The 27,103-nt window shown below is 37.9% G+C and overlaps 3 protein-coding genes across 19 annotated transcripts in view; all 3 read left to right on the top strand.

Annotated features, from left to right (window-relative positions):
• The window catches only part of LOC135204507 (hemicentin-2-like), a 111,446-nt gene extending 110,415 nt beyond the window's left edge, over nt 1-1,031 (top strand). For all 3 annotated transcript variants that reach the window (XM_064234678.1, XM_064234677.1, XM_064234679.1), the window contains exons 6-7: nt 327-479; nt 978-1,031. In XM_064234678.1, coding sequence (XP_064090748.1) covers nt 327-479; nt 978-991 — 167 coding nt within the window. In that variant the 3' untranslated portion in view covers nt 992-1,031. The remainder of the gene's footprint in view (nt 1-326; nt 480-977) is intronic.
• Nucleotides 1,032-6,094: 5,063 nt separating this feature from the next.
• Nucleotides 6,095-13,858, top strand: LOC135204506 (small ribosomal subunit protein mS40-like). Its single transcript, XM_064234676.1, has 6 exons — nt 6,095-6,227; nt 10,750-10,940; nt 11,200-11,362; nt 11,555-11,652; nt 13,137-13,267; nt 13,607-13,858. Exons 2-6 carry the CDS (start codon nt 10,863-10,865, stop codon nt 13,752-13,754), a joined length of 618 nt encoding a protein of 205 aa, XP_064090746.1. The 5' UTR covers nt 6,095-6,227; nt 10,750-10,862; the 3' UTR covers nt 13,755-13,858.
• A 4,399-nt stretch (nt 13,859-18,257) lies between these two features.
• Nucleotides 18,258-27,103, top strand: part of LOC135204904 (TBC1 domain family member 9-like) — a 68,172-nt gene continuing 59,326 nt past the window's right edge. For 14 of the 15 annotated variants that reach the window (XR_010312367.1, XR_010312365.1, XR_010312362.1 and 11 more), the window contains exons 1-6: nt 18,258-18,400; nt 22,883-23,052; nt 23,780-23,956; nt 25,195-25,291; nt 26,343-26,529; nt 26,668-26,744. Coding sequence is in view for 5 of the 15 variants with exons in the window: in XM_064235151.1 (XP_064091221.1) it covers nt 18,357-18,400; nt 22,883-23,052; nt 23,780-23,956; nt 25,195-25,291; nt 26,343-26,529; nt 26,668-26,744 (752 nt within the window). In the remaining 10 variants the exon portion in view is untranslated. The remainder of the gene's footprint in view (nt 18,401-22,882; nt 23,053-23,779; nt 23,957-25,194; nt 25,292-26,342; nt 26,530-26,667; nt 26,745-27,103) is intronic. The other variant, XM_064235149.1, reaches the window with a different exon arrangement.

Below are 27,103 nucleotides of genomic sequence, written 5' to 3'. Positions count from 1 at the left end.
TTATTTACTCTAATATTTATTTTGGGAGGTGGGCAGTTCCTTTTAGTCTAAGGGAAAAATAGGTATTGTTTCTCATCCTTACTCAGATCCTTTGTTTTCAAGACATGGAGAAAGAGGTATAGGTCTAGCAATCTCATCCAAAGAAACTAGTGGACAACCAGAAGACTTATATAAGCCTGCGTCCTCCTAAGGGGAAAAAGCCCTGAAGAATATCAATCAGTACATATTCCTCTGAGGTCACATAACCTCATCCTAAATGAGTTGGCGTAACCCCCAAAGCAAAATCCCCCTGAGGTTTTAAACTCTCCTGCTGTCTGTCCTTCCAGGAGAGGAACTGGCCGCCATGCAGCACCAAAACTCCTGCCGCAGAGGTCAGGAACCTCCTGCAGCCCTCCTGACGGTGTCCCTGTGGCTGGTGGTGACCTTAATCCCTCGGTATATCCTGAAGGGAGGCGCCCAATACGCGCTGCCGTTATGTGGTGAGAGGCTGAGCGTTTCTTATTCATGTAGATTTTTCGTTTATACGACATCGTCATTCAATTTCATTCTATTTCAGCGCTCTAGAATGTTATGCTGCATTTTTTTTTACAATAAATTCATATATTTTGTTTTACTTAACTTACACCAATTTTTTTTAAATTACAATCATTCAACATCTTTATATATGATGTCATGAAATGGCGTTAAAATTTGAACACAATCCTAAATAACTTACTTCTACATACTGACAATTTTTTAAAATATATTTTTGATTTTCTAGATATTTGGTATAACCTAATCCATCCTAACCCTAATCTAACTAAACCTTCCTTAACTTAATTCAAAGTTAACCTGACCTTAATCTAAACTAACCTACCTTAACCTAAGTGAACCTTAACCTAACGAAACCTTAACCTAACTGAACTTTATCCTTAACCTAACATAACCATAACCTAACTTAACCTTGACCTGACCTAATCAAATTTCTTCCCTTTCAGAGACTCTTCGATGACCAAATCGTGACCCCAAAAAAAAAAAAAAAAAAAAAAAAATGGCCGCTCGTTCTTATGTCTGCATTTCTCCAGATGTTTTTATCTAGTCGTTTCCCAATAGTTTGTTTTTTGTAAATGTGTCAATAAAGATATATTTCAACGAATATTCTTTTTCTTTTCTTTCACGTACTAACCCCTAATGACCCTTCAATCTAAAAGGGAAATGGAAAATAGGGATAGGAAAGGACCCTTAAATTTTAGGGAAACTTAAAACAATTCAGCAAAATATTACGAAATAGAAGATATTTCTCTCTCTCTCTCTCTCTCTCTCTCTCTCTCTCTCTCTCTCTCTCTCTCTCTCTGGAAACTGCCCGTATCGTTAGTGGCGAAGATTTGCCTGCATTTTAAAATTTTTTTTTAACTTTTTATTTTTGTTTTCCGTTTCATTTCCCAAGAGACTTTTGTTTCCCTGAAGGAGACTGGAACTGCTATATACTGGTTCCTCCTGGTCACCCAGCCCCCCCCCCACCCCCCGTTCGCCGGTTCCCATGGTTCCACTGGTTCCTGCCCAAAACACCGGAAGGAGGAACCGTATAGTGTCAAGTGTTGTGTCGCGTGTTCACAGGTCTTTCGTCATTAAATATGGAACCAATATTGATTCTGGCACTTTTGACACTCAATGGGCTGATTGACTCTCTCTCTCTCTCTCTCTCTCTCTCTCTCTCTCTCTTCTTGATTAACAGCCCCCTGATTTAGTCCCTTGAGTTTTTTCACTAACTTAGTATACTAATTTCACTCCCTAATTTCGTTCCTATTTTCACTCCCTAATTTCACTCCACAATTTCGCTCGCTAATTTTGTTCCTTAATTAATTCACTTCCTAATTTCGTCCCCTAAGTTCACTCCCTAATTTCATTCCGCAATTTTACTTCCAAATTTCTCCTTCCCTACTTTCACTCCCTAATTTTGTTCACTCATTTCACTCCCTGATATCACCCATAATTAAATTTCTAATTTTACTGTCTGAATTTCATTCCCTAATTTTACTCCCTAATTTCACATTCCCTAATTAAGTTTCCTAATTTCACTGTCTGATTTCTTTCCATAATTTGACTCCCTAATTCCTTCCTCTCTCTCTCTCTCTCTCTCTCTCAGGAACACGGGAATATGATCAACCATAATCGTCGAATTTTTAAAAATACATCTCCCATCCATCCCCATTCCCGAATTCCAACGACAGGAACCATTAGGGGGCCTTTAATTCCACCAACGACAATATTTCCCCACCTGCCTATCTGTCCGTCTGTATGACGGGAATCCGGGAATTCGAACGCTGCCGGACGGGAATGCGCCAAATAGAGACGGAATGAAAGCCACTAATTGGCATCTCGACACTTGATGGCAATCGGGGATGAGGGTGACGGGGGGGGGGGGGCGGTTTGGCTTTTGATAAAGCTCTATTGTATTGTTGGGTCTCTCTCTCTCTCTCTCTCTCTCTCTCTCTCTCTCTCTCTCTGTCAGGAATATGGGAACAAAGAAGCGAGAAAAAGAGCAGAGAGGAAAGTGGCTGGTTGAGTTTTGGAATACATTCATGAAATGTATATAAATGTATTTACTGAGGTGAAAATATATATATATATATATATATATATATATATATATATATATATATATATATATATACATATAATATATATATATATATATATATATATATATATATTATATATATATATATATATATTATATATATATATATATATAATATATATATATATGACTTATGCATATTTATATTAAATCATAATATATTTATTTGATATACTTATTTATCTATATATTTATCTATTCATTTATTTAATTATTTATCATCTATCTATCTATTACATATTTATTTATTTATTGATTTATTTATTTATTTATTTATTTATTGAGGAGAGAGAGAGAGAGAGAGAATTTAAAAATATTTATTGTGAATAAAAAAATATATCTTGATTTCAGAAACAATAAAAAAAACAAAAAATTATATAAAAACGAAATTTTTTTTTTTATTTTAATTAATTCAATCATTTTTTCCGTTCCGGGTTGGGGGGGGAAGGGGGGTGGTTGGATTGGAGGACGGGGGGGAGGGGTGGGAGGATAGGGTCGGAGGAAAAGGGGGCGTGGCCAACGTGACTCCCAAACCAATTAGGCAGCAAAGGATCCACCTTCTCCATGAAGAGGCTAATAGGGCTCAAAGGAATTAGGGAGTTGTGAAATTAGGGACTGGAATTAGGGAATGAAATTTAGGAACGAAATAACAAAACGAAATTAGGGAACGAAATTATGGAGTGAAATTAGGTAATAAAATTATGGAGTGAAATTAGGTAATAAAATTATAAAATTATGGAGTGAAATAGGGAACAATATTATGGAGTGAAAATAGGGAATGAAATTAGGAAACGAAATTATGGAGTGAAATCAGGGAATGAAATTGAGTAAGAAAATTAGGGAGGGAAATCAGGGGACGAAATTAGGGAGTGGAAATAAAGAATGAAATTATGAGGCTAATAGCGTTGAAAGGAATTATGGAACAGAATTAGAGATTATGAAACTAGGGAATGGAAATTAGGGAGCGAATTCAGTGAATGAAGAGCAATAAATCAATAAAAAGATAAAAGAGGATAGAAGGAGAGAGATACTTCTATGAAGAAGCATATCATAAATAACAAACAGAAAGTACAGATGATAATAAGGAATACATAATATGAAGAATGTGAAGAAAATGTTAGAAATGAGATAACGAATGATAAAACACAGACGTAGGAGAATATGAAAGGATGAAAGAACAGTATCAAAATGATGTGGAAGATACGACGAAAAGATTAGGACAGCATATGATGTGCCACATATCTTTCAAGAGAAACACATGGATGCAGTGAACGACCTCTAAACAAAGGAGAGAAATTCAACCAATGTTAGAAATTAGCATAAAAGAGAAGAAGATGTTAAATGCGAAGAGAACTGCCAGAGTGTTTATAAACAGCAAACTGAAAGGCAGCAGAAAAACACACAGAGGAGCTGTTTTTTAAGTCAAAAAACAACACTTAACACCCAAAGTAGCGACAACCCCCCCCCCCCCCCCCCCCCCCCCCCCCCCCCCCCCCGCCCCCCCCCCCCCCGCCCCCCCCCCCCCCCCCCCCCCCCCCTCCCCCCCCCCCCCACCCCCCCCCCCCCCCCCCCCCCCCCCCCCCCCCCCCCCCCCCCCCCCCCCCCCCGCGTCAGAGATCTCAGGCTAATCGCACTAATAAATGCATCATATAAACTTTCCATGGGGGGATACTGAAACCCAGAATAGAAAAGCATATTAGAAATATAACTAAAACAAATGTTGAACTGCAATCACACTTTACCGCACAAAAAAGAACTGATTAATTTATAATTTATATACCTTAGTATACCACATACAAGAAACGTATACAGAATAAACGACCTACTATTTATTGCCATCAATAGCCTTCCAAAAAGCATTTGACTCAGTTAATAGAAAAAAAAAAAAAAAAAAAAACTCGCAGAGGTCGTGATGAAATATAGGCTGCATGCAGAGGTAACAATTAAATGGAACAAGAAAGAGTTGCAATGACTCAACCATATTCCGTCTGCTAATAACGTACCTGATTATAGAAAAATTAGAAAGTACAATAACAAAAGGTTTTCAGAAATGAAGTTATGAGGATAGTGGCGCTATTGTTATTATATGCAGACGATGGATTATTCCTTGGACACGCCATTGAAGACATAACAAAAGCAATAAAAACACTTATGGAATATATTCGTATATAACGACTGGTATAGAAGTATCGACGATGTGATGTGGGAAATATGGAAGACATAGAAGGAATAAAAATAGGCGTGACAATCAACAACATGAAGGGCAAAAACTTCAGAGAACAGAACATAAAAATGGCCCCAAATTGAGGCAAAGATGACGGCAAAAATATGGCTAAATGCAGTCATCAATCAAAGCTGTAATAGGACGAAAAAAAAAAAAAAAAAAAAAAAAGGGAAAATGTTATTGGAAAGGATTAGCGATGCCATCCTTCATGTGTGCTATTTAAGTCATGAAACTCCGAGGAAGAAAAAAAAAAGACGATCGAGTATATATAGAGCAATTTTGAAAGCGCCTAAGTAACACAGCAAGTTGTGGGTTAAGGTCTGAAATAGGGGACCCTCTTAACTTACTTACTTCCTTCCTTCCTTCCTTCCTTCCTTCCTTCCTTCCTTCCTTCCTTCCTTCCTTCCTTCCTTCCTTCCTTCCTTCCTTCCTTCCTTCCTTCCTTCCTTCCTGCCACTCAAGAGATATGAAGAATAAACTATCCTACCTGAAGCACCCACTTGAGAATGGTGGAAATAGGCTCCTGTATGAGATAACAATGAATCAGTATGAACACAAGAAAACTTGGATAATGGAAATAAAAGTATATATGAAAGAATCAAACATAAGCTTAAGTAAAATTGAAGCGGTTAAAGACAAAAGTAAAAAGAAATAATAGACAACTGGGACAGAAAAACATGGCGGAAATAAATAACTGAAAAGACAATAAAAATCTACAAGAAAATATAAATAAAACATAAGAGGAGAAATCAGGTATGATGGCATTGACAATACAATGCTGATCAATACCTAAATTGTTAATAAAAGCCTTCTGGTGGTATCCATAATGATAAAATGTTGAAGATGACTTTGAAATTATATTAACTATATAATCACAAATATTAATACAGTAATAGGACAATAATTGAAGGTATATTTGAAGTATAACCAGGTGCTAAAGGGATTGAATGATTAAATACTAAAGAGTAATATAATGGACGTTCTTTTTCAGTTAAGATTTATAATACGACCTTTTCAACTTTCGAAACTTTAATATACAATTAATATACGATAACCTGAGAAGAAGAATGATTTTAGTAACAATATTATATTCTCGCAAATGACGGAAATATGGCGGTAACAGGTATCCCTAATTGGTAGCTAATAAAACTCTTTATTGGTATCCCTACTGATAGAGGAAAATAGGAAAGAATTTCTAAAAGAAATGTAGTGTTACAGAGAGAAGACACTCAAACAATCACAAAGGAGGAATTAAAACAACAAGACAAGGAAAGGAGGAGGAGCCGTTCCAAAAGCACATCCTGCCAACTACTACTACTTCCAGTAATTGATCAAATTTCTCGACGTTTTCTGGCGTCGTGATTCGCCCAGACAGCTTTACGGGTAACATATCAATCCATTAACTTATTCCCGTTCTATATAGTCTTCGTATCCTATAAATTTTAGGTTTATATAGGCGATTTTTAGGCTTAAATAGGAATTGCCCATAGGTAGGTACTATAGTAGTATCCTATAAACTACCGACATCTATTACGAGAATAAATTCCGATTTATTGAATTTATTTCTTCCTTAGGCCTTCAAGGCAGCCTATTTCTACGTCTATTTCGTACTGGGAAGGCGTCGGGGGTCAAGGGGGGAGGGGGGTGAGGGTGACATTATACTGATAAAGACAGGCATTTCCCTTTGAATTATCCTAATGGTTAAACCGTAGTATTCTCTATAGTTAATGTATTTTATACGATTTTATTTTTTCTACATTTTTTATATTGTATTGGGTTTAACGTAACCTAGCCTAGCCTAGTCGATTTCAAAATGAGCTTTGACCAGAAGGCGTAGACTATCCTAAGGAGTTATGGTGAGATTTTCAATAATGGTCTTTTGAAAACGCGTTAATTATTTATTCTTTGGGGTAGGGAGACATGGATACTATTCAGCCAGGGCACTGTGCCCTAAATTAGGTTCTCCGTTAGGGGGGTGGTGCAGTCAGTGCACCTTATGTGGTGCACTGTAGGCAATACTCGAGGTTCTTTGCAGTGCACCTTCATTCCCCAGATACAACCCTCTCTTCCATCTTGCCGTTTTCATAGGGCAATTGGGAGGTTCCCCTCCTGTCCAGGGTGACCAGACATCCCGTATTTAACGGGATTGTCCCATACTTATGACATTTATCCTGTGTCCCGTATCCACCCTCCCCGGGACTCTTTTGGTCCCGTATTTTCAATATTTTGAAAAAAAAAAAAAAAAAAAAAAAAAAAAAAAACATTATACTAGTGGTAATTTTGCAAATAGGGTACAAGGCGGCTGCCCAAAATTGGCAACAGTGCTTGATTGCAATATTGTAATGCTTTGACACTGTAATGAAACAGCTGCTGTAACAAAATCTGCAATGAACGAGCTTTAAAACAAAAGTCAGTGAAGTAGGTCCAGGACAATCTGGACCCAGCTGAGAAAGACTTCGCGCTGCCTGAGTCACTGCGTGCGTAACTTCACGTAAAAGTTGTTTATATTGTTCAACTACCTCTCCAATGAAGGTGTCCCTTATTTCAATTTTCAAAATCTGGTCAACCTGCTCCTGTCACACCTTTCAAACCTTTTAATTCTCAATGAACTTTTCAGCGTTGAATGGCCTTGAATGACTTCATAGGTCCAAATGCTTGATTTTGCCCAAAATTCTATATTCCATTTCATTCCTGAGTTAGGTTAGGAAAGGTTACCCTTGTCTCCTTACTCTGCATACGCTTGTGTTCTCTAAATAAACTGTTATATCATTTAAGACTTCTATCCTACCTATACAATGATGATTTAAATAAATGGGAAACATGGGCGATTTAATATCTGGTAGGCTATTTTGAATAAATGAGTCATCGGCATACAAAGCGATTCAAATGGCTTGGCGAATTTTGCCTTGATGAAAATACATAAATACGTCAGGAGTCTATGAAACAGAGGCGCCATACAAAGATATTGTTTTATTAATACAATGTTTTGACTGAAAAATATAGAAAAGGTTTGTATCATGTAGCACAGGTGAAACAACTTGAGAAATTAAAGAGATAACTTGGTAAATTTACCGTCTTTTGTTTATGTTTTTACCGTAATCTCTGACGGCCTGGTACTAAATATGCCTGAAGCTCCACTTTGCTCCTTTCTTAGTACCAGTCCCTCGAGAATAAAAGCATAAATATAAACAATAGATGGTGCATTTCTCATTAGTTCAGTAAATTCCTCAAATTACCTCACCTGCGCTGCATTGTATACATAATTTTCTATATTCTCCGTCAAGAAATTATATTAACATATGCTATCTTCGTGCAGCCTTCTCCTTTGCAAATTACCACCTATGGTTCTAGCCTAGCCTTGTGGGCTATGATGAGAAACCAGTAATGAAGTTTACAGAATGTGATAATAGTTTATATTTTCCAAATAGACTGTCACAAAAGTGCACTTTCATCCTGCCTATACTGAGTTTTCGGTTAATGGCAGTTTTTGCTTATCGGCCCCCTGCAAAGAATGGACGGACCACCCCCCCCCCATCCCCAATAACTGGAGACTGTCTATACAATGATGATTTAGATTGATGGGAAACATGGGCGATTTATATTTGGTAGGCTATTTTAAATGAACGAATCATCTGTCATCATTATCACCGAGCGGTTTCAAATGGCTTGACAAATTATACCATAAAGAAAATACGTAAATACAGTGGGCCCCCTGTATTTGCATTCCCCAGATTCGTGGATTTCTCTCTGGACCATATCTACTCATTATTCTACCTATTTTTTGTGGTATTTTTCTATGAGAAATATCTAGAAATTAATTTTTTTTATCAATTTCATCATAAAATTCACTTTTTGTTATAAAACTATTAAAAAAAACCAGGTATATAAAATTTTAGTGGGTTGTTCTTGAGTGTTACCTACCAAAATAGGCTGTTTTCAGCGTTTTTATAAGAGTTCCAACGTATTAAAAGTAGGATAGTCACATAATAAGCCAACTGTTTTATTGGGCTTTGGTTTCTATATAAAACTGACAAAAGATAATTTACTAAAGATCTATTAGTACATCCATTTTCAATAACAAACTCATACGCTTAGTTTGTTTTTCAAGCTGAAATTGAAGCAGAGTGCACAAGGTACCAGAGGGAAATGTAGAGAATTTACAACGCATCCATCCAAGCAAGCTGGCTTGAGGTAGTATTTGTTCTTGAATAACAGTTGAATTGGTTTTCCAGAAAGAAAGCAGAAGGAATGGTTTGAAAAGTGAAAGATATACAGAGCTATGCATAAGCAATAAAGAGATTCAGTAGACCCCTGCCCCCCATATTTGCGAGGGACGGGGACCATACCCACCTGTGAACAGCTAAAACCCACGAATACTTAACACCCCTTCAAAAATGCTTACGTCTGAGTATTTCAATAATTTTATCACAAAAATTGCATTTAGTCATAAAAATATGAAAATACAGTCATCTGTGAATATTTCTCATGAAAAAATACTGTGAATGGGTGAATTTTCTGCAAATAATGCGTTTATAGGGCCCATAGAAATATCCGCAAATAGGCAGGTCTGCTAATTCCGAGTCCGCAAATAGTGGTGGTCAACTATAAATCTGCATTCAATTTTGGCACATTGTTTGTTTTTGCGAATTTTATTTCATCATTTTTCTCGTTACTTACTCTACTGGTGTGAACACCAGGGAAGCACCGACACTGTGGCGGGATCACAAGCTAAAAAAACAAGTGCAAACCCTCCCCCACATTAACCTAATCGATCCAGCTGCCAAACCCACCCTCAGTCACACTTTCTTCTTTACACAACAAATACAGCAGGACAATTGACCTACACCTATACAAAACAAAACAAAAACAAAACACATGTACCTACCAACTACAAAAACAAACGAAAAAACAAAACATGTACTTACCAATCAATCCAGTTACTCAGGGCTATCGATCCTGTGACTGTCCGCTGTCGAGGTCACTGGGACACCAACAACAACAACCAAGAACCACAACCCAACACAACAACACCCAAGGACTACAACCCAACAACAACAACACAAACACCACCAAAGAAGAACCAGAACTCAACAACAACCAAGGAACACAACCACAAAACAACACAGCAAACAACCAAAAACTCAACAACACAACAACAAAAAAGGAACAATCACAACCCAAGACCACTGCACGAACAACACAAAAAAAACAGCACAAAAGGCAACATACACACCCACTAACAACACCAAGCAAAAAAAAACACTAACTTAACAACAGCAAAAACAACACACAAAAAACAGCTAATTTCCAATCCTTCAAATAACTGTCCGACACTACTAACATCACCAGTTCTCACCAAAGACTCGCTTAAGACTGACTCAAAAACACTCAAAACACAGAACTCTAACAATCAACAGGACCAGCAGACAGCCCAGAACCTACCAACAACCAATTCAGCCACTCTCTCTCTCTCTCTCTCTCTCTCTCTCTCTCTCTCTCTCTCTCTCTCTCTCTCTCTCTCTCTCTCTCTCTCACACACACAGACGTTGTCAAATGGAACTTCATAACTCCTCCATAACACCACCCTACCTACAAACTAATTATATGCTGGATGGCCATTCGTAAGTTGGTTAGTGTACTCTTCACGCCTATTCAAGTACAGTACGATGTTAAGTCAATACAGTACTGCACCGTTTTTTTTCATCCTAAAACACAATGCACAATACTTAAAGTACCGTATTTTATAGAGTAATTTATTAATATGATTGACACAAAATTTGAACATGTAGGTGGCAGAGAGGATTGCTCTGGACACAATTTCAATGTGTGATCCCGTTTGTTCATATATCTGAATAAGTAGAGTAGTGTCTGTATCTAATACATGAACTTTCATTTTTCCCTTTAGGACACTTCGACAGAAATCAAGAGCTATCAGCACAGCATTGGAAAAAAACAGCTGCTGTTGCACTGGTACGTATTTGGTAATCCTGGAAAGCTGTGCAGAGCCACCAGTGCGAGATGAATCGTTCGTTGTTAATCGGTTGCTCGAGGATTCTCGGTCTCGGTCACGTTATGAAAACTACAAGTGCTCCAACAGTAAGTTGTCACTTTTAAAGTTTAGTCAGTCTTATCGTAATCATAAGAGTAGTTTATATATCAAGAGCAGCCTTAAGTAATAAAATAAGAGGTCTTTTGTCATAATATGGAACAGTTGCAAGATAGTGCATTTCTCTTTAAACGTTTACTATTAGGAAATTGAATTCATTGCAGTACCATATATATTCACAGAGTTGAAAGAATTTATATATTGTATGTACAGACTCGTAAGGTTGTAGACCAGGTCTCCTTCTTACAGGTTCAAGGACGCTTGCTCCCGCACTGCAGTTTTTACACAAGTACCAAGTTGAGGCAGGATGCAGAAGAAGCAGAAGAGCCTGCCAAGCAAGAGGTCGACCCCAAAAAAGACAGGAGTCAAATTATACCAGTTGAAACGAGCATCCGGTATTTACAGAGCAGTGGTTAGTTCTGGCCTCAAATGATTTCTTTAGTCTTACGTTTTTGTAGGTTGATTAGGTTTTTAAAAATCCCTTTTGCTCTTCCTGTCATTATTTGCATTTATGTATCATTATCACTGGTTTTTCTCCATAAGAATGCAGATATTTACCTCCAAAAAAAATCACTGACAGATCATTTATTTTTAAATCCCACAGCTTACAAAACTACTTACGGTGACGACCCAGTATGGAAGAAATACCGAAGGAATTTCAAGGGTCAGTTTGCTCCGAAGAAAACGAGAAAAACTTGCATTGTAAGTTGGCTTTACTCTTATTTCCACTAAATTTAGGTTTTATCTTCAGCTGTACTAAGAGGGGTGTACTACACTGGATAGCCCATGATAAATACCGATCTTTATAGATCTTGGCTTGCATGCATGCCAGAGGCTTCAGCGTGGTGGATGTTGATTTGGAAAATGGATGATACCTCCATTCAGTCCCCCCCTGAAGGACCAAGTTGCTTATAGTACACCCTGGGCAATAATGCTGAGTGGAGCCTCCATGTACGAAAACCTTGTAATGAAGACAGATGCATTATGATAAGGAAAGTCTAAAAGAATTGAGTGCTTCTATAACATTGGCCACATGAGCCATATTTACACTGGACAGTAGACTTTCTTTCCCTGTATTTCTTGAGCTTTGGAGCTTCTTCCTTCTTATGGTTCCCCAGACTCAAGAGTTTTCTACCATCTAATAGGTAGGTCTGTTTATTACTTAGTAGTATTCCCGTATTCTGAGACGAGAGAGCTCCTATTAGGCTGCAGGGCGATGTAGACAAAGTGGTTCCAAGACCTGCTGAGCTGTTTGAGATAGCAGTGGCAACACTGAGGAAAATAGATTAGAACAGAATATAGAATTTGGGCCAAAGGCCAGGCGCTGGGACCCATGAGGTCATTCCGCCTTTAAACGGAAATTGACAGTAAAAAAAAGTTTGAATGGTGTAACAGGAGCAAAACCTTGCAATTGTACTGTGAATCAGTCGTGAGGATTGGGTGGAAAGCAAGATGGAAGAAAGGGAATGAGAAAAAGAAATGAAAGGGGGATCAGCAAAAATTGTAATGTCAAAGAAGGCCCCAAAGAGTCAAGCCTGACTGAAAACGGTGACCCCAGCTAGATTTGAAGCCGAGAAGAGAATAACATAATAAAGTGGTCTGCACCATTGCTGTAGTTTATCAATTTTGTTGCTTATTTAGACTTATTTTGGCTTATCGCTACTGGTATCCCGTTGGGGCCTAGTGCTGCCATTGCACCACAAGTGGTGCACTGTAGGCATTACTTATGGGTCATAGCAGAGTCCCTTCGGCCCTTAGCTGCAACCCCTTTCATTCTTTTTACTGTACCTCTAGTCTTATTCTCTGTTTCCCATCTTACTTTTCAATTTTTCCCTAGTGCAACTGCTTTGAGGTTTTCCTCCTGTTACACCTTTCATACCTTTTACTCTGTTTCCCTTTCAGCTGAATGACATCATAGGTCGCAGTACTGGGCCTCTGGCCTAAATTTTATGTTCCATTGAATCCGTTCCATCGCTAATGCTCTCTTTCTCACTTTCTCATTCTAAATGTGAGTTATACAATTGACCAGCCTTTCCAATCGTGTTGACCAATGGTAATGAAACTTTTTATTTTCATCTGTACTTTTGGTGACTACACATTTTTAAAAATTTGTTTACAACCTTATCTTTCATCATTATCAGTCACTTAACTTCACCGTATTACTGTAGAATTTCCTCCCATTCCAGCGCAAAAATCAGATATCCACCGGGAGCCCGTGCCCAATCTGCCGTGACGAGTACCTCGTGGTGCATTATCAAAATGTGGAACTTCTGAAGCAGTTCATCTCGCCATACACAGGCGCTATTCTTCCTGACTCGTAAGTGCCTGTGTTGTTTGAGCCGTCACCTGTCTTTGCATACAGTAGATAAGTTTAATATACCTGTTGTCACCTCTATAATGTTCTCATTCCTCAGTTTCATGAACCTCGAAAGGGATTATCTTCTGAGTACATAATAATAGTATTGATTATTTAGACTTTCTCTTCTGCTTGCTTCTTTCTCTCAGTGTCACTTTGGATGATAAATGAAGATTTTATAAATTAACACAGAGCTAGAATCACTTTCTTTTGGGGATTGTAGTCATAATTTTTATTCACCATTCTGAAGCATCTTGGAGTTTTAGTGTTATAATTTACTCCTTTTTCCCTTTTTTCCAGAAAAACCAATATCTGCCAGAAAAGACTGAGAGAGCTCAGGGTAGCCGTTGAAAAGGCACGGGATTTTGGCCTTTTGACATTCGATGTGCCATTCAGAGAATACGATTATTCTGAATATTATGATTTGCAACAACAGAAGAAACAGTAGAAAATGTGCTCTTTTTACAGGGGAAGAGAGGCTTTAGTTGATTTGTATATAATGTTTTTCATCATCGACATTTGTTTGAATTTAAATAAATTGTATACAACCTACTTTAGTACTGTTATACCTCTCTTACGTAATTTAAACCAACATAACTTTTGACGAAGTCTTTCAGGTCTAGAATCAGGTGTAAGGTAATAGTATTCCTAAATGAATACTGTATGTCATGCTGATATATTTTGTGAAATAAACACACAAGAGCCGCTGTGTACATCAAGAAGCTTTGAACGCTGGACTTAATTTCGTACTCGAAAGCTGACTCCCATTAGCAACCATTATTCTTAAATCGTTTTGATGTACCAGTTACTGTTTTCTTTCTAAATCCTGTGAACACCCAACTTGTGGTTTTACTCTGTTGTCATGTCACAATTCTGTTTTGAGACTCGTATAAGAATGCCTTTCAGGATAAAAAAAAACTATAACAGGAAAGCCCTTCTAACTGTTTTCAGGACATTTGTCATACACTGTGGTCTTACAATAACATTCCCTCCAACGGCACTGAGCAGCCTATTGGTTTCAGCGGCCAGTCATCAACCAGGCTTTCATAAACCTATTAATTAAAAGCTCTGGGAGTAGTTTTATCTTTCCTGAGACCAGCCAACCTTACAATGTTAAATGAGACATTTTTTTTAACCTGTTTTCCAGCATCTTTCACAATACTTTTACATCATCCAACAACAATGCTAATCTTCTGTATTATGTGCAGCTTCAAAGGAAACCACACATACTGATTATGCTAAGAGACATTATTGATCATTCCACCTGATACTTATGGCCACAATGAAGCCTTGTAGCAGAAAACTACAGATGAAGGGAGTTAAACTGGTAACTGCATGGAACATTTTACAGTAAACAGTAATCCCTTGATCATACATTATAACCATATCTGCAATACACCGATGACCCCACCTTTTCAAACTGATATGTTTACTTGACTGCACATAACTGCAAAAGTGCGAATAAAATTCCAATATGTGCTGCAAAAAATGAAAAATTGTCTAGATGGGAGCAAAATATGCCAGTGTATATACAGACATACCAGCTGAGCATTGTTGGTAAAAGAATGGGGTGCCTTGTGTTTGTCAGTTTGTAAAATATAGTACAGAGGCTGGCTTAAGGGACACCTGCATATTGTTTGTACCTAACTGTACGTATAAAATGGTACGCTACGTAGGATAAATACCCTATAATAGGAGTCGAGTAGCATTGTATTTACATGATGCACTCGTGTTCAACACTGCTGGTAATATTTCATCTTTTTCCCCCCCCTTACACTTGTCATAAATGCATTCATTTTACATATACCTACACAATGCAGTACCTCTGGATATCGTGTGTTTAATGATAATTATTGATCAAGAACTACTTCATCTGCTTAGGTTAGGGAACTATCACAAACTTTATGAATAAGACAGTTTCCTATCAAAGTTCTGTACTATATTATAGTTTTTGCCCTGGGTTTAATTTGCACAATTATACAACATGAAAATTTTTTTCTTTGGATTCCATAAACTTTTGGTACATTTTTACCTTTAGTACCAGTCCCATCTGTATAGTAAGCAGTGTTCAGTACCAGCCCAGGGAGCATGAACATGTACCATGAACACTTTAAATATCTCTGTAACAAATTTATTACTCATTTTTTTGTATTAAACCTTTCAATTGGTTTCTCATTAACTATGATAGGTAGACTGGAAAACCAAGGAATGCAACTCTAATACAGTATTATAGCAAAAAAAATTTCCTTATTTTTAAATTCAAGTATTTTCATATGCTTAAACAGTGTTAAGCTAACATATAAGAGTACTACTGTAACCTACAGGTAACATAGTCTAAGCTATATCAGTCACTAATCCTTTAGAGTACCTACGTAATAGCAACAATAGTCCTTTCAATAGTAATAATCAAGTGGTTACAGAATAATATATACTGATCGTACCATTTACCCAAAGGGTAACATAAGAACTCTAGACCTATCTCCTTTTCTGTAAGGTTCAGTACCACAGAATTCTATTCGTTTTAGTCCTGTTGTGACAAAATTGCTTAACGTTTGACTAATCCTGTGATTAGTCAAACTTTGGTGCCAATGATTTTTGGCTGAGCAGGCTGAAAGTCTCAATTAATTTTCAGTTTTGCCGTATTTTTCCTTGTCATTTCATCTTTCATACCTTATCATTTACTCCTCAATTTCATTTTTGCTACAGGGTTGCTGCCAGTTCAACATAATTGGGACCTCGAGCTTATACTATATCTGCTTTTCAAAAAAACGGTCCCTGCTTAGTCTGTATTAATATTAATAATATAATAACAAAGACATTAAAATATTTATCTATAATAATTGTTTCCTGTAGTGTGTTTTGTTGTCTACCTATATTGTAAAATTTTCCGTCACTCGAAAAAATGCACATTTCACCTTTAAAATTAAAACCAAACCTATAAATCAAGTGATGGTTTATGTTTACTAGAGATCTTAATGGTCACATTCTGGAGTTGAAAATATGATTTTTCTACATTTTAATGGATGCTTTAAATGCTCCTGACAATCACTTCCATAGCAAGCGAGAGATTTTAGGATATTGTCATATTGAGCCCATATCCTTGTAACCCGCCCATATGACCTAACCTACGGCGCACAGCTTGGTAGATCTGGGGCACTAAGCCGCGGCGGCCTAGACTACGGCAGTTGCGGTTTTTCTATGGAGTTTTACCTCCTGAACAAGAATTTTTAAGTAATATTTATTCGGACGACTGTAATTAACACCCAGGGGCCAGTACTAAAACATGGCAAAATACATTGGACGCCCCAATCCCTATAGTGGACGTCGTATCCGTGGTTACGTTCCTTGCAGTCCGTGCGGAACTATTCTGTAGAAATACCAAAAAAATGTGGTTCTCCCACCCAAGAAATGGTTCCCACAAGGGTAGTGTCCCCGAAATTGATGGCATATGGTGGGGGTTGGATTTTAACTTAAAATATAAATAATTAAATAATTTCACAATGGTTTTATGGGTTAGACTGATCTATAACACGTAAAAAAAACTATTGGAACAACCTTAATTTCGGCTCAAGGGAAGAGTGTAATAGTAAACATTTTAAAATTACCTAAACTGCGAAAGAGAGAGAGAGAGAGAGAGAGAGAGAGAGAGAGAGAGAGAGAGGGGATAGGGGGGGGGGGGAGAAGAGAGCGAGAGAGAGAGAGGAGAGAGAGAGAGGGGGGTGGGGGGGGGAGGAGGGCGAGGGGATTTAATGTCATCATGCAGTGACCCTCGCGTGATGCACTGTGTATGCATTAATGAAGAATGCAAGCAATCGCAGCGTCTCCGTCCATTTCCTGTACCTCCGTTCCCTCTTCCTGTCTTCGATTTTGCTGTCCAACTCCCCCCTTCTCATTGTTCTAACCGATAAATGTCCGAAAATGCTCCACGTACAGTACTTGATTTCAAAGCCTAAATTTCAGATAATCAAATCTTACGTGCACACAAAGAAAGTCCGCAGACACGAGTGAATAAATTTCGTAACACATCCGTAAGTAGACAACATATAATTACGTAGTTATACGATCGTTCGGTCGTTCCCAGGGTTGTATTTCTTCACAGAAATGAATAATTACTTATAACCATGAGCAAAAGAACAAACAAAAGTGGAAATCCAATTGCATTTACGTAGAAAAGAACACATTTGTCCTCCTTATTAATTACGATTCACGTATAACATTTACATAAGATCCCACCAATCACAATATGGCTTAATTAAAGTCTGTATATATAAATAATTCAAGAGAAATAACTCATTAATTCGCCGATGATAATGAGGCCAAAGACTGGATATTATTGACTCGATCTGACCAGGTTCTGATAGAGAGAATTACAGCATATATCGTCCATGGATTTTGCAATAAATTCCAGTCCTAAGTATTCATTTTTATCCATCGCATTATTTGTATAATAAACTTTGGCTAGTGTTCTTATATGGTTAAAATTGTCCTTAAAGTCGTTCTGAATAAATGTATGAGATTCCGAATATCCCAAGATCAATTTAAATGAAATTTCAATATTAATTTTTAAGAAAACGTAATATGAGGTTCAGAATAACATCAACACTTCATGTGATTTTTTAAACTGAATGTGAACGCTAGATAAAATGTTAAGCGCCATTGGAGATAAATGAGTAATTAGAGTAATTACGTTAAAAAATGAATAAATCAAATGTAATATATAATTAATTATTATAAAAATAAATGATAAACAACATCTTGACGATATCAGTCTTCACGAAAAATTCGACCAATCAAAAAGCGGCTACGAGGCTCCAGGTGAAGTGTAACCAATCAGTGATCGGCTACCAAGCTCTAGAATAAAATTAAAACCAATCAAAAAACGGCTTTTAAGCTTTGGATAAAATCAGACCAATCAGAGAGCGGCTTTCGAGCTCCGCCCGCCGCACCGAAAGTCAACAGATCGCAGATAAACATCCGGATGTGACAGTGATCAGCTGATCGTGAATAATGTTGGTCACGTAAATAACTACGCTGTTCATTTTGATACAAAATGTGGGTGAAACCGGAGGAAGTGCTCATTTCGGGCGGGTTCTGGTGCGTATGACGTCATGTAACGTTTGTTTGTATTTCATTTGGGGGTGGGCAGATGTCCCGTACGTAAATAAACCATTTTTTTCCCCCGTAGTATTTTGACGTCATTTAAGATGTCATGGAAGGATGATGTCCTCGTGGTTTCGCGTCTCTATAAATCCGTAGGATCCTGCCAGCATTTGCACTCTAGGATTCGTAGGGTTGTCAAGTCAGGACTTTGTAGGATGCCCGAGGTTAGGTTAATGCCCACAGGGTAGGCAGGATTTCCGGTGCTCGGTGCAGGAACGAACCTAGGTACCTAGCTAGTACGTAGCCTAGTATGTACTAGGTATACCTTGTAAATTTAGGAGCTTTTGTCAACCTCGAGATTATGAGTATTTTCTTTTTATTTTGGTCCAAATTGTTAAGAGGTTTGGGCTACCTATGAACCTCCTTTTTACCCAGGGCATCGTTCCCTAATTTGTCAGGGGTGGGGCATTGGGTAAAATTGCGCCCCCCTCTAGTTCAGCAACTAGCTATGCCCCAATTTACGTGCAAAATGGGTGCCATGTTTACTACCTGTCCCTTGGGGATGACTGTTAAAAACATCAACAAAAGAGGTAAATGTCATAAACGTAAACAAAAACATAGCCTAAGTAAATGTCACTTAGGGCATTTCTAAAGAAAAGTTCCGCACGGACTGCAAAGAACGTAACCGCGAATACATCCACTAGGGATGGGGGCGTCCAGTGTATTTCGCCGTGTTTAGTACTGGTCCCTGGGGGTTAATTACAGTCGTCCGAATAAATATTACTTAAAATTCTTGTTCAGGAGGTAAAACTGCATGGAAAAACCGCAACTGCCATAGTCTAGGCTGCCGCGGAATAGCAATATAGATCTATGTCAGTCGGTATTCACGTCGGCGACTGTTGGGAACCAGGCCATAGTATAACAGTATAAAGTTTTACCCTCTTAACTTAACCTAACCTATGATATTGTTATCTAACCTGGCATTGAAGGGGCCTTTCTCCTTTCTTTGGCCATTTGTGAGGTAGTTTATATACTCCCCCTACCCCCTCCCAGACTGCAGTTGACCTAGAAGCCAATGTATTGAGGAAAAAAAGCCAAATATGTTACAGCAAGTTTCAGATGTTAGTGTAGGAGGCAACAAGAAATCTAGAAAAATCAAGCTGAATATGTTACAGCAAGTATGGGATGTGATGGCTAGGCTAGCGTAGGAGGGAACAAGAAATCTTCAAGGTCAAGAACATTGTAGCGGCTAGGAGTTTGAGAAGAATCGTATAGTGCTAGGGTAAAGGGATCGTTGACCTGGCATCGTGATTAACACAAAAATTTAAGATTCTAAATTCTACTAGCAGTAATTTACTTGGTTTTGTGGTAATATTGTCTCCGGGCTGTGTTCCGTATACAACCAGGCAGCATTATAGGATGTTTGGATCTAATCTCTCAGTGGGGAGATGTATATTGGTGACCAATTCTAAGCCCACAGTACATTTGTGGGAACAGTGTTTGAATTTCGTAAGCTTTAGTTTGGTCTAAATCATGTTTGTATATAGTAGTTCCCTTCTGTTTTTGGTTAAGGTAAATGACAGAACAGCAATATAGTGGCCAGAACATGGCCACCTTCCCGAAAAAGTAGTACTTCAATTCACTGCCATGAGCTTGAGGCAAGAGTTGTGGCCCATCCAGGCATTACAACGGGACCTCTATACTCCTCTCAAAGTAAGCGGTTTCTCCTAAATTATGAAATAATGGCTTAATTCAAGTGCTTTTTCGGGAAGTGGCCACGTTCCAGGAGAGTTGGCTGCTATGTTGCTTCTTGGTCATTTGCACTTTTAAGAAGACCAAAAATTATATGAAAACACAATAAAGGATCCATAAAGGTAACGAGAAAGAGGAACATTGACTTGAAATATGGAGTGTTTTGAGTTCTGAGTATGTACTACTGTCGTTGTTCTGAAATGCTACTGTAATTCGAAAGTTCTTAAGGATATTAGGAATATCTTTGAAACTCTTGCCTTGCCCCCATTTTGCTGTGTGTGTGTGTGTGTGTGTGTTTTGGTTTTTTGTATTTAGAGGACCACAATAAAAACTCATTGATTTTAGGAGTTATGTTATTTTGAACAAAAGTCTTACTTCTGAAAGGTTTCTGAGGTGAGAACCCCTTCCATGGTAGGACACAGCTTTCTGTGTGAGGTTAGGTACCAGAAATATAGGTTGGTTAGCATAGGAAATCGTTGATTGTAGGGGAAGTTAGAATAGGATGGAACTAATTTCAAGTTGCATTTTACAATATTTTGATAAATTTCTCTTCTTGGGGTAAATGAGATCCTACATAGGAGGAATGTGCATTGCATGTTTCTGCCCAACTTATCTTTTGTTTGGAGGGTATAAACTGTGAGTTGCTTAAATTTTAAGCTATAAATGTTTGCAAAGTGTGAGGAGTTGATCCTTGGGAATGAGATACAAACAATGACTTAGCCAGCCTCCTCTTTTGGGTTACTGTGCCTTTTAAGAACCACTGACTTCTCTTAAGTAAGCATGCCATAGTGTTTTCCTTTAATTAAAATATTAGATTATGCCTGACTGATTTCAAGGCTTCTTGAGGCTAGCTCTTCAAGTTTGATGTAAAATATTGTTTTTCCAACTGGAAAACTCAGGTTTTTCACTGGAAGGTAGGTATATACTGAAAACAAGTTTCCATAGTTCATAGATCCATTCATCAAGCATGTTGAATGAATTACATGGCTTTGATCTTTACAAGCAATGTGTGACTGCCTTGTGCAGTGTAGTCTCCTCATAAGGTTATGGGCATGATGTAACCTACTTGCAGGATAGTGGCCATTTGTCCAAACTTAGATGCTCCACTGATAGACAGTGCAAGGGCTCTTTCCGAGAGTTGTTTTCTTAGCTATATTTAATACATAATGGTAAGTGTTTATTGTGGTGTATTTTATGCCTGCCTATTGATAACAAAAGTGATTACTTAGGCCAGGCTTTGTATTCTAAAAAAAGTATCTTTTATAGATAGTGTGGCTTTTATAGTAGGGCAGTGCCATATTTCCTTTGGGCAGAATTAGGACAGGATTTGATTTGAGCAGTCATTAATTCAGTTTGATCATATGCACACCTGAATTCTTCATTAGCCAGCAACCCTTATGTCTGTACAATAATCAGTTAGATAAACAAGGGGTGGTGTCCTGATGCTACCATAAAACTCTGGTTGTTGCCATTTGGCTCAAGGTTCTTTAGTGATTTCTTTGTCCAGTATGTTCATGATAAGAAAATGCTCCATACTGCTTCTTGTAGTTTAAGATTTGAGTTATACTGTATTATATTTATCCTGATATCATCATAAGAACTATTTAGTATTCCGTGTTTTTGGATTATTTTAGAATGTAATTCTTGAAAGTACAGTCCCTCTCAGTCCTTTATGTAAAATAAAATGGGAGAATATTTTAGAAATTGATCTCTTATTAGCATATGCTTTTATGGTTCAGCGGTGCTCTGCTATCACTAGTGGTTGCATTTTTGCTATTCTGCTATCTTGAAGTTGATAAGATAATGGCCCTAAGCTGTTATGTTTAGACTTATCATCCATTCATTATGAAAACTTGAGGGTGTGAACGCGATGTACATAATGCTATTGTTTTTCCCTTTTGATTAGGCCAAAATTTTAGGCATAAGTTGCCAACCCCTGGTTCCTGTACCAACCTAAAGATTACGATGGCGTGTCCAGATAGACTAGCTTTGGCCTTCACTTCTCATTAAAGTTTTATACAAGTTTTTCCAATATAAGATTGCTTTGTTTACGGTATTTTTTGTAGCTTTGTTGCTTGAGTATATTAGAAGTATGTATTGTGCTTTGCAAGCACACCAAACGAATGTATCTGCTTGGCATCATTATGCGTAGTACTGCATTTATAGATCAGCTTTTCAAGTTAGGTCTTCAAGATTTTGAATACAGAAGTGAAATGAAATATATATTTGTAGATATTTCTTCATGTTTGGTTTGTTTTTACAAGCTCCATTGGCTTTGTATTTATCTTTCTAAATACTAATGATACTGTAATATACAGGCAGCTCATATAACTCACCACTATGTTGGTTGTATGTTAAAATGAGAATTAAAATGTCTTATCGTATATTGAAAGAAGTACAATATTTAATAGGTTTTTTTTTTTTTTTTTTTGGCTTCATAGGAGGGGTAATACCATCAGCGCATGTCGCGAGGTGCACTGTAGGCATAACTTAAGGCTCTTTGCAGAATCCCTTCAGCCCCTGCTGAAGCTTCTTTTATTCCTTTTACTGTACCTCCATTCATATTCTCTTTCTTCCATCAGAGTTCCATCCTCTCTAACATTTGTTTCATACCATCAATTTTCCCTTTTAGCTCTGAATGACCTCATAGGCCCCATCCCCAGGCCCTTGGCCTAAATTTGGTATTCTGAACTCTAATTTTTTTTTTTGTTTCCCCATCTGCAGGGACACAGAGGTTGCCAACACATACTTTCTGCTGCAGCATCGGAAGGGGGCAGGTCATGGGTCTCGAGGCTTTGCAGGGATCCTGGTGGGAACGTTGGACTCTGTTTTCGATACCAAGCCGCCCCCATATCGAATTTTACATCAGACTCCTTCCGCAGAGTTGTATTACAGTAATTTAAATGGGTTTCTTGTACTGCAGTGAACACCCCCTGTATTTGCGGACTCATGTATTCGTGGATTTCTCTCTCTGAAACATATAAGTACCCCCATTGTTTGCGGAAAATTCGCTTATTTGCGGAATTTTCTACAAGAAATATCCACACATTCCTGATTTTTTTAATCAATTGCATCATAAAATACTCTTCTTTTTTTTTTTTTGTGATAAAACTATTTTAAAAAACCAGGTATAAACATTTTTATTGGGTTCTTCTAGAGTTTTAACTAACAAAATAAGCCATTTTAAGCATTTGGGGTTTCTCGCATGTTTTAGCTATTAACTGTTTCTAGCTATTCACCTGGGGGGATCTGGTACCTATCCCCCACAAATACAGGGAACACTGTATACTATCTTATTTTGTTTTGTATCCGTTAAGGTACGATGTACCAACAACTATGTGGCTGCCTGGGATCTACTTACAGTAATTGTTTCATTTCTATCTTTGTTGAAAGGTTAAACTTTACCCTAAGTTTCAGGTGACAGTCTGATCTGCATTTTCATAATCACTGATACTTTGTAAGTTATTGTAAGATCACATCGTTGCTCAAAAAGTGACGAGAGAAGAAAATAAATTCGTACCTTTGGAACTCTCAGTGGTAGTGCATGTAGCGTCACTAATAGCTAATTCGTGATAACACATGTTACAAGGGTCTAAGCATATAGTTTTTGTTTGTTTTCAGTTGTCGCAGTCTCTCTGAAGAAGGAAGAGATTGATGAAAATTGGGTGTGGTTGGAGAGGAACCTCATGACGATTTTGGCGACGTTCGACAACGACGAAGATGTGACGGATTTCGTCCGTTGTAAAATTGAGTCGTTGGTTGCCAATTCTACGGTCACGGATCCTCATAGTACGCCAGGTACAAAGTCTTTTGTAATTTCTGATTATTTAAAAGTGTTCCCGTTTGTAGTATTTTTCTTTTTTAACAGTGGTTGCTGCATTGTTTATCTCCCTGCAGGGGGTTAGTACCTTCAGTGGTGCAATTTAGGCATTTTCTGGGTCGACCTGTGTTCGCCTGGTGAAAAGGATCTTGCTATCCACTTTTCTAGTATAAATTGAAAGGGAAAAGACTAAATGGCAGGAGACCTGTGAATAGTGGCTTTCACACGCCCCGAACTTTATACCCGACGCCCTTTGGGTGCTCGCGCAAGGGTAGTAACCTCTGCATACCAATGCTAGCTTTTTATCTCTGGTATATTTAGAAACTATACAAGAAAAGTGGATAGCAGGATCCTTTTCACCGGGCGACACAGGTCTCTCCCCAGAAATAGATTTTTCCTTTGTCAAAATCCCTTACTTAGGGTTCTTTTACAATGTCCCTTCAGCCCCTAGCTGCAACCCTTTAATTCCTTTTACTGTACCTCCATTTTGTATACTCTTTCTTTTCCATCTTACTTTGCACCCACTCCTAACAATTGTTTCATATTGCAACTGCAAGGGTTTCATCTTGTTACACCTCTCAGACCTTTTACTCTACTCTCCATTTCCCTTACTTTGCATTCCATTTTATTACATCATTAATTCAGTACTACAGGCAGTCCCCAGTTATCGGTGGGGGTTCTATTCCCGGGGATGTGCCTGCCGATAAGCAAAAATCGCCATTAACTGAAACTCAGTGATGTATGGTGCCATAATGGGGCTTATGGTGCTGATAACCTTTGAATATCTCTTAACATTTCTGTTGATTTATGGTCTAGCTTAGTGTCTGTGATTAATAGTACATGTTGCAGAAGATAATGACTATTGGCCAAGTGATGTAATGTTGTACTGATACTTATTAGACAGTTTTGATAGAGCAAATACTTGTATGGTGCATTTTTGTTTTGGAATTATTTTATAATTTTTTGAGTTTGCACAGAAATGTGCATGGAAAATTCCCATTCATGTGAAAGTGTGGTGGTAGTTCTTATTCGTATGAGCTGAACAATTGCTGTCAGGTCCTGTATATTTACCTTTATGCATGTTCTTAAACTTCATAGTTACGTGAGGTACCTTTAAACCAAATCAAATACTGAGTAATGGGCTGTTGTGAGTAAATTGAGTTTCAGATGGGTCCACATCTCCTCGCTGAAGTGTATGTTCTGCTTTCTGTTACAGATCCTGATTCAGAGACTTTCAAGGCAGTCTCTCATAAGTTCAAGAAGTTATTCAATTTGCCTGATGGCGAAAAACTGGTGAACTACTATTCTTGCAGGCAAGTATCAAGTGTTGTCATATTCAGCATGCAAAAAAGTACACGGTACAAGGCTATTATTACGGAGCACAGAGTAAATTACAAGACAGTGGTGTCAGAATTTCTGGACCCTTGTAGGACCTATACGAAGGATTATTCTTTATAGGAGGAAGGCAAAAATGACAAAGAAATTGACCAGTCAGTCAGTCACTGAGAAAACAGATAAAGAGTAAGACTGCAAAAGGAAAAAGGAATAAATAGGGTGATTATTTATAGGAGAATTCAGGGCTCGTGTTGAGAAAATGACGAAAATAGAAGCCTTCAGAACATATTTTATATCTGTGGGTGAGATTCGAATGCATTTGTACCTAATGGTGCTCTTAGCTGTACTTATTTATGAGCGTTTGAAGAAAGAATATAGGTAATACTTGAATTAGACATGAAGAGGTACAGTAACCTTTCTTCTTGTTTTTATTGAAATTTGTTGAAAGATTTCAAACTCTTGCACATAATTTACAGAGAATTGATTCATGGATTTTTTTTTGCGAAATATTTACCTTAGGAACTGGCTGTTATGAGGATGTTGGTAGTTTGAGAATCTTTTTTGCTGTTTTTAAGTTAGGAAATGACAGGTAGAGGAACTTTAGGAAAATTTATCTAAAGATTATGAAATTTTATGGATATGCTATTCCCGTAGGGGATTAGTTCCATCAGTGGACCTCAGATGGAGTACTGTAGGCATGACAATGTTTTTTGGAGCATCCCTTTGGTCCCTAACTGCAACCCGTTTCATTCCTTTAACTGTACCTCCATTTATATTCTCGTTATACCATCTTGCTATCCACCTCCTCCTAACTGTTGGTTCATAGTGCAACTGTGAGGTTTTCCTCCTGTTACACCTTTCAAATCTTTGACTGTCGATTTCCCTTTTAGCACTGAATGACCTCATAGCTCCCAGCACTTGGCATTTGGCCAAAATGCTTTATTCTATATATGATATGATATGCTAAGCTGTTCAGTCTAAATTTTAATCCAAATTTCGATCTGTTACTAACCCTTGGCCTTTTTGCAGCTATTGGCTGAACCGTCTTCCTCGCCAAGGGTGGCTATACTTGAGCGTCAATTATCTTTGCTTCTACTCGTTCCTCCTGGGCAAAGAGACGAGGGTCATCGTGAGATGGAGGGACGTCATCCTTCTGGACTGCACCAACGCTCTCATTTTCCCCGACAGCATCCGAGTCTCGACTCGAGACCATGAGGTAAAAGCAAAAAAGTTCCCTTCGATGTTATCGAGCCGTGGAACGATACCTTGACCAATAATGAAAACTGGAAAGAAAGTGTTCTTTGTTGATGACAAAAACTCTCGATACTGATCGTTTCAACTTGTTTCCTTGCAGCACTACTTCTCCATGCTACTCAGAAAGAAGGAAACTTATGAGTTGATGGAACAGTTGGCAAACATGGCAATGAAACAGTAAGTAAACCCGGGATGTTTGTCGTTAGTAAATAGTCCTTGTATTCGCTCGATTTCTCTGTGGACCATATCTACCCATTATTTGTGGGAAATTTGCCTTTTTGCTGTATATTTCTATGAGAAATGTTCAGAAATATTCCGGTTTTTTTTAATCAATTTCATAATAAAATGCACTTTTTGTGATATCAAAAAAACCAGGTATAAAAACTTTTGTTAGTGTTTTCTTTTTTTTTAGTTTTATCTACCAATATAGTCTGTATTCAGCGTTTTTATAGCGGTTCCGACCATTTGTGAATTCTGACTATTCACGGGGGCGTCTGGTACACATCTGTGAATGCAAGGGAACCACCGTAGCTCTC

The sequence above is a fragment of the Macrobrachium nipponense genome, chromosome 47, assembly GCF_015104395.2.
Source record: "Macrobrachium nipponense isolate FS-2020 chromosome 47, ASM1510439v2, whole genome shotgun sequence".
Lineage (NCBI taxonomy): Eukaryota > Metazoa > Arthropoda > Malacostraca > Decapoda > Palaemonidae > Macrobrachium > Macrobrachium nipponense.
This window is presented reverse-complemented; position numbering and strand designations above follow the sequence as displayed.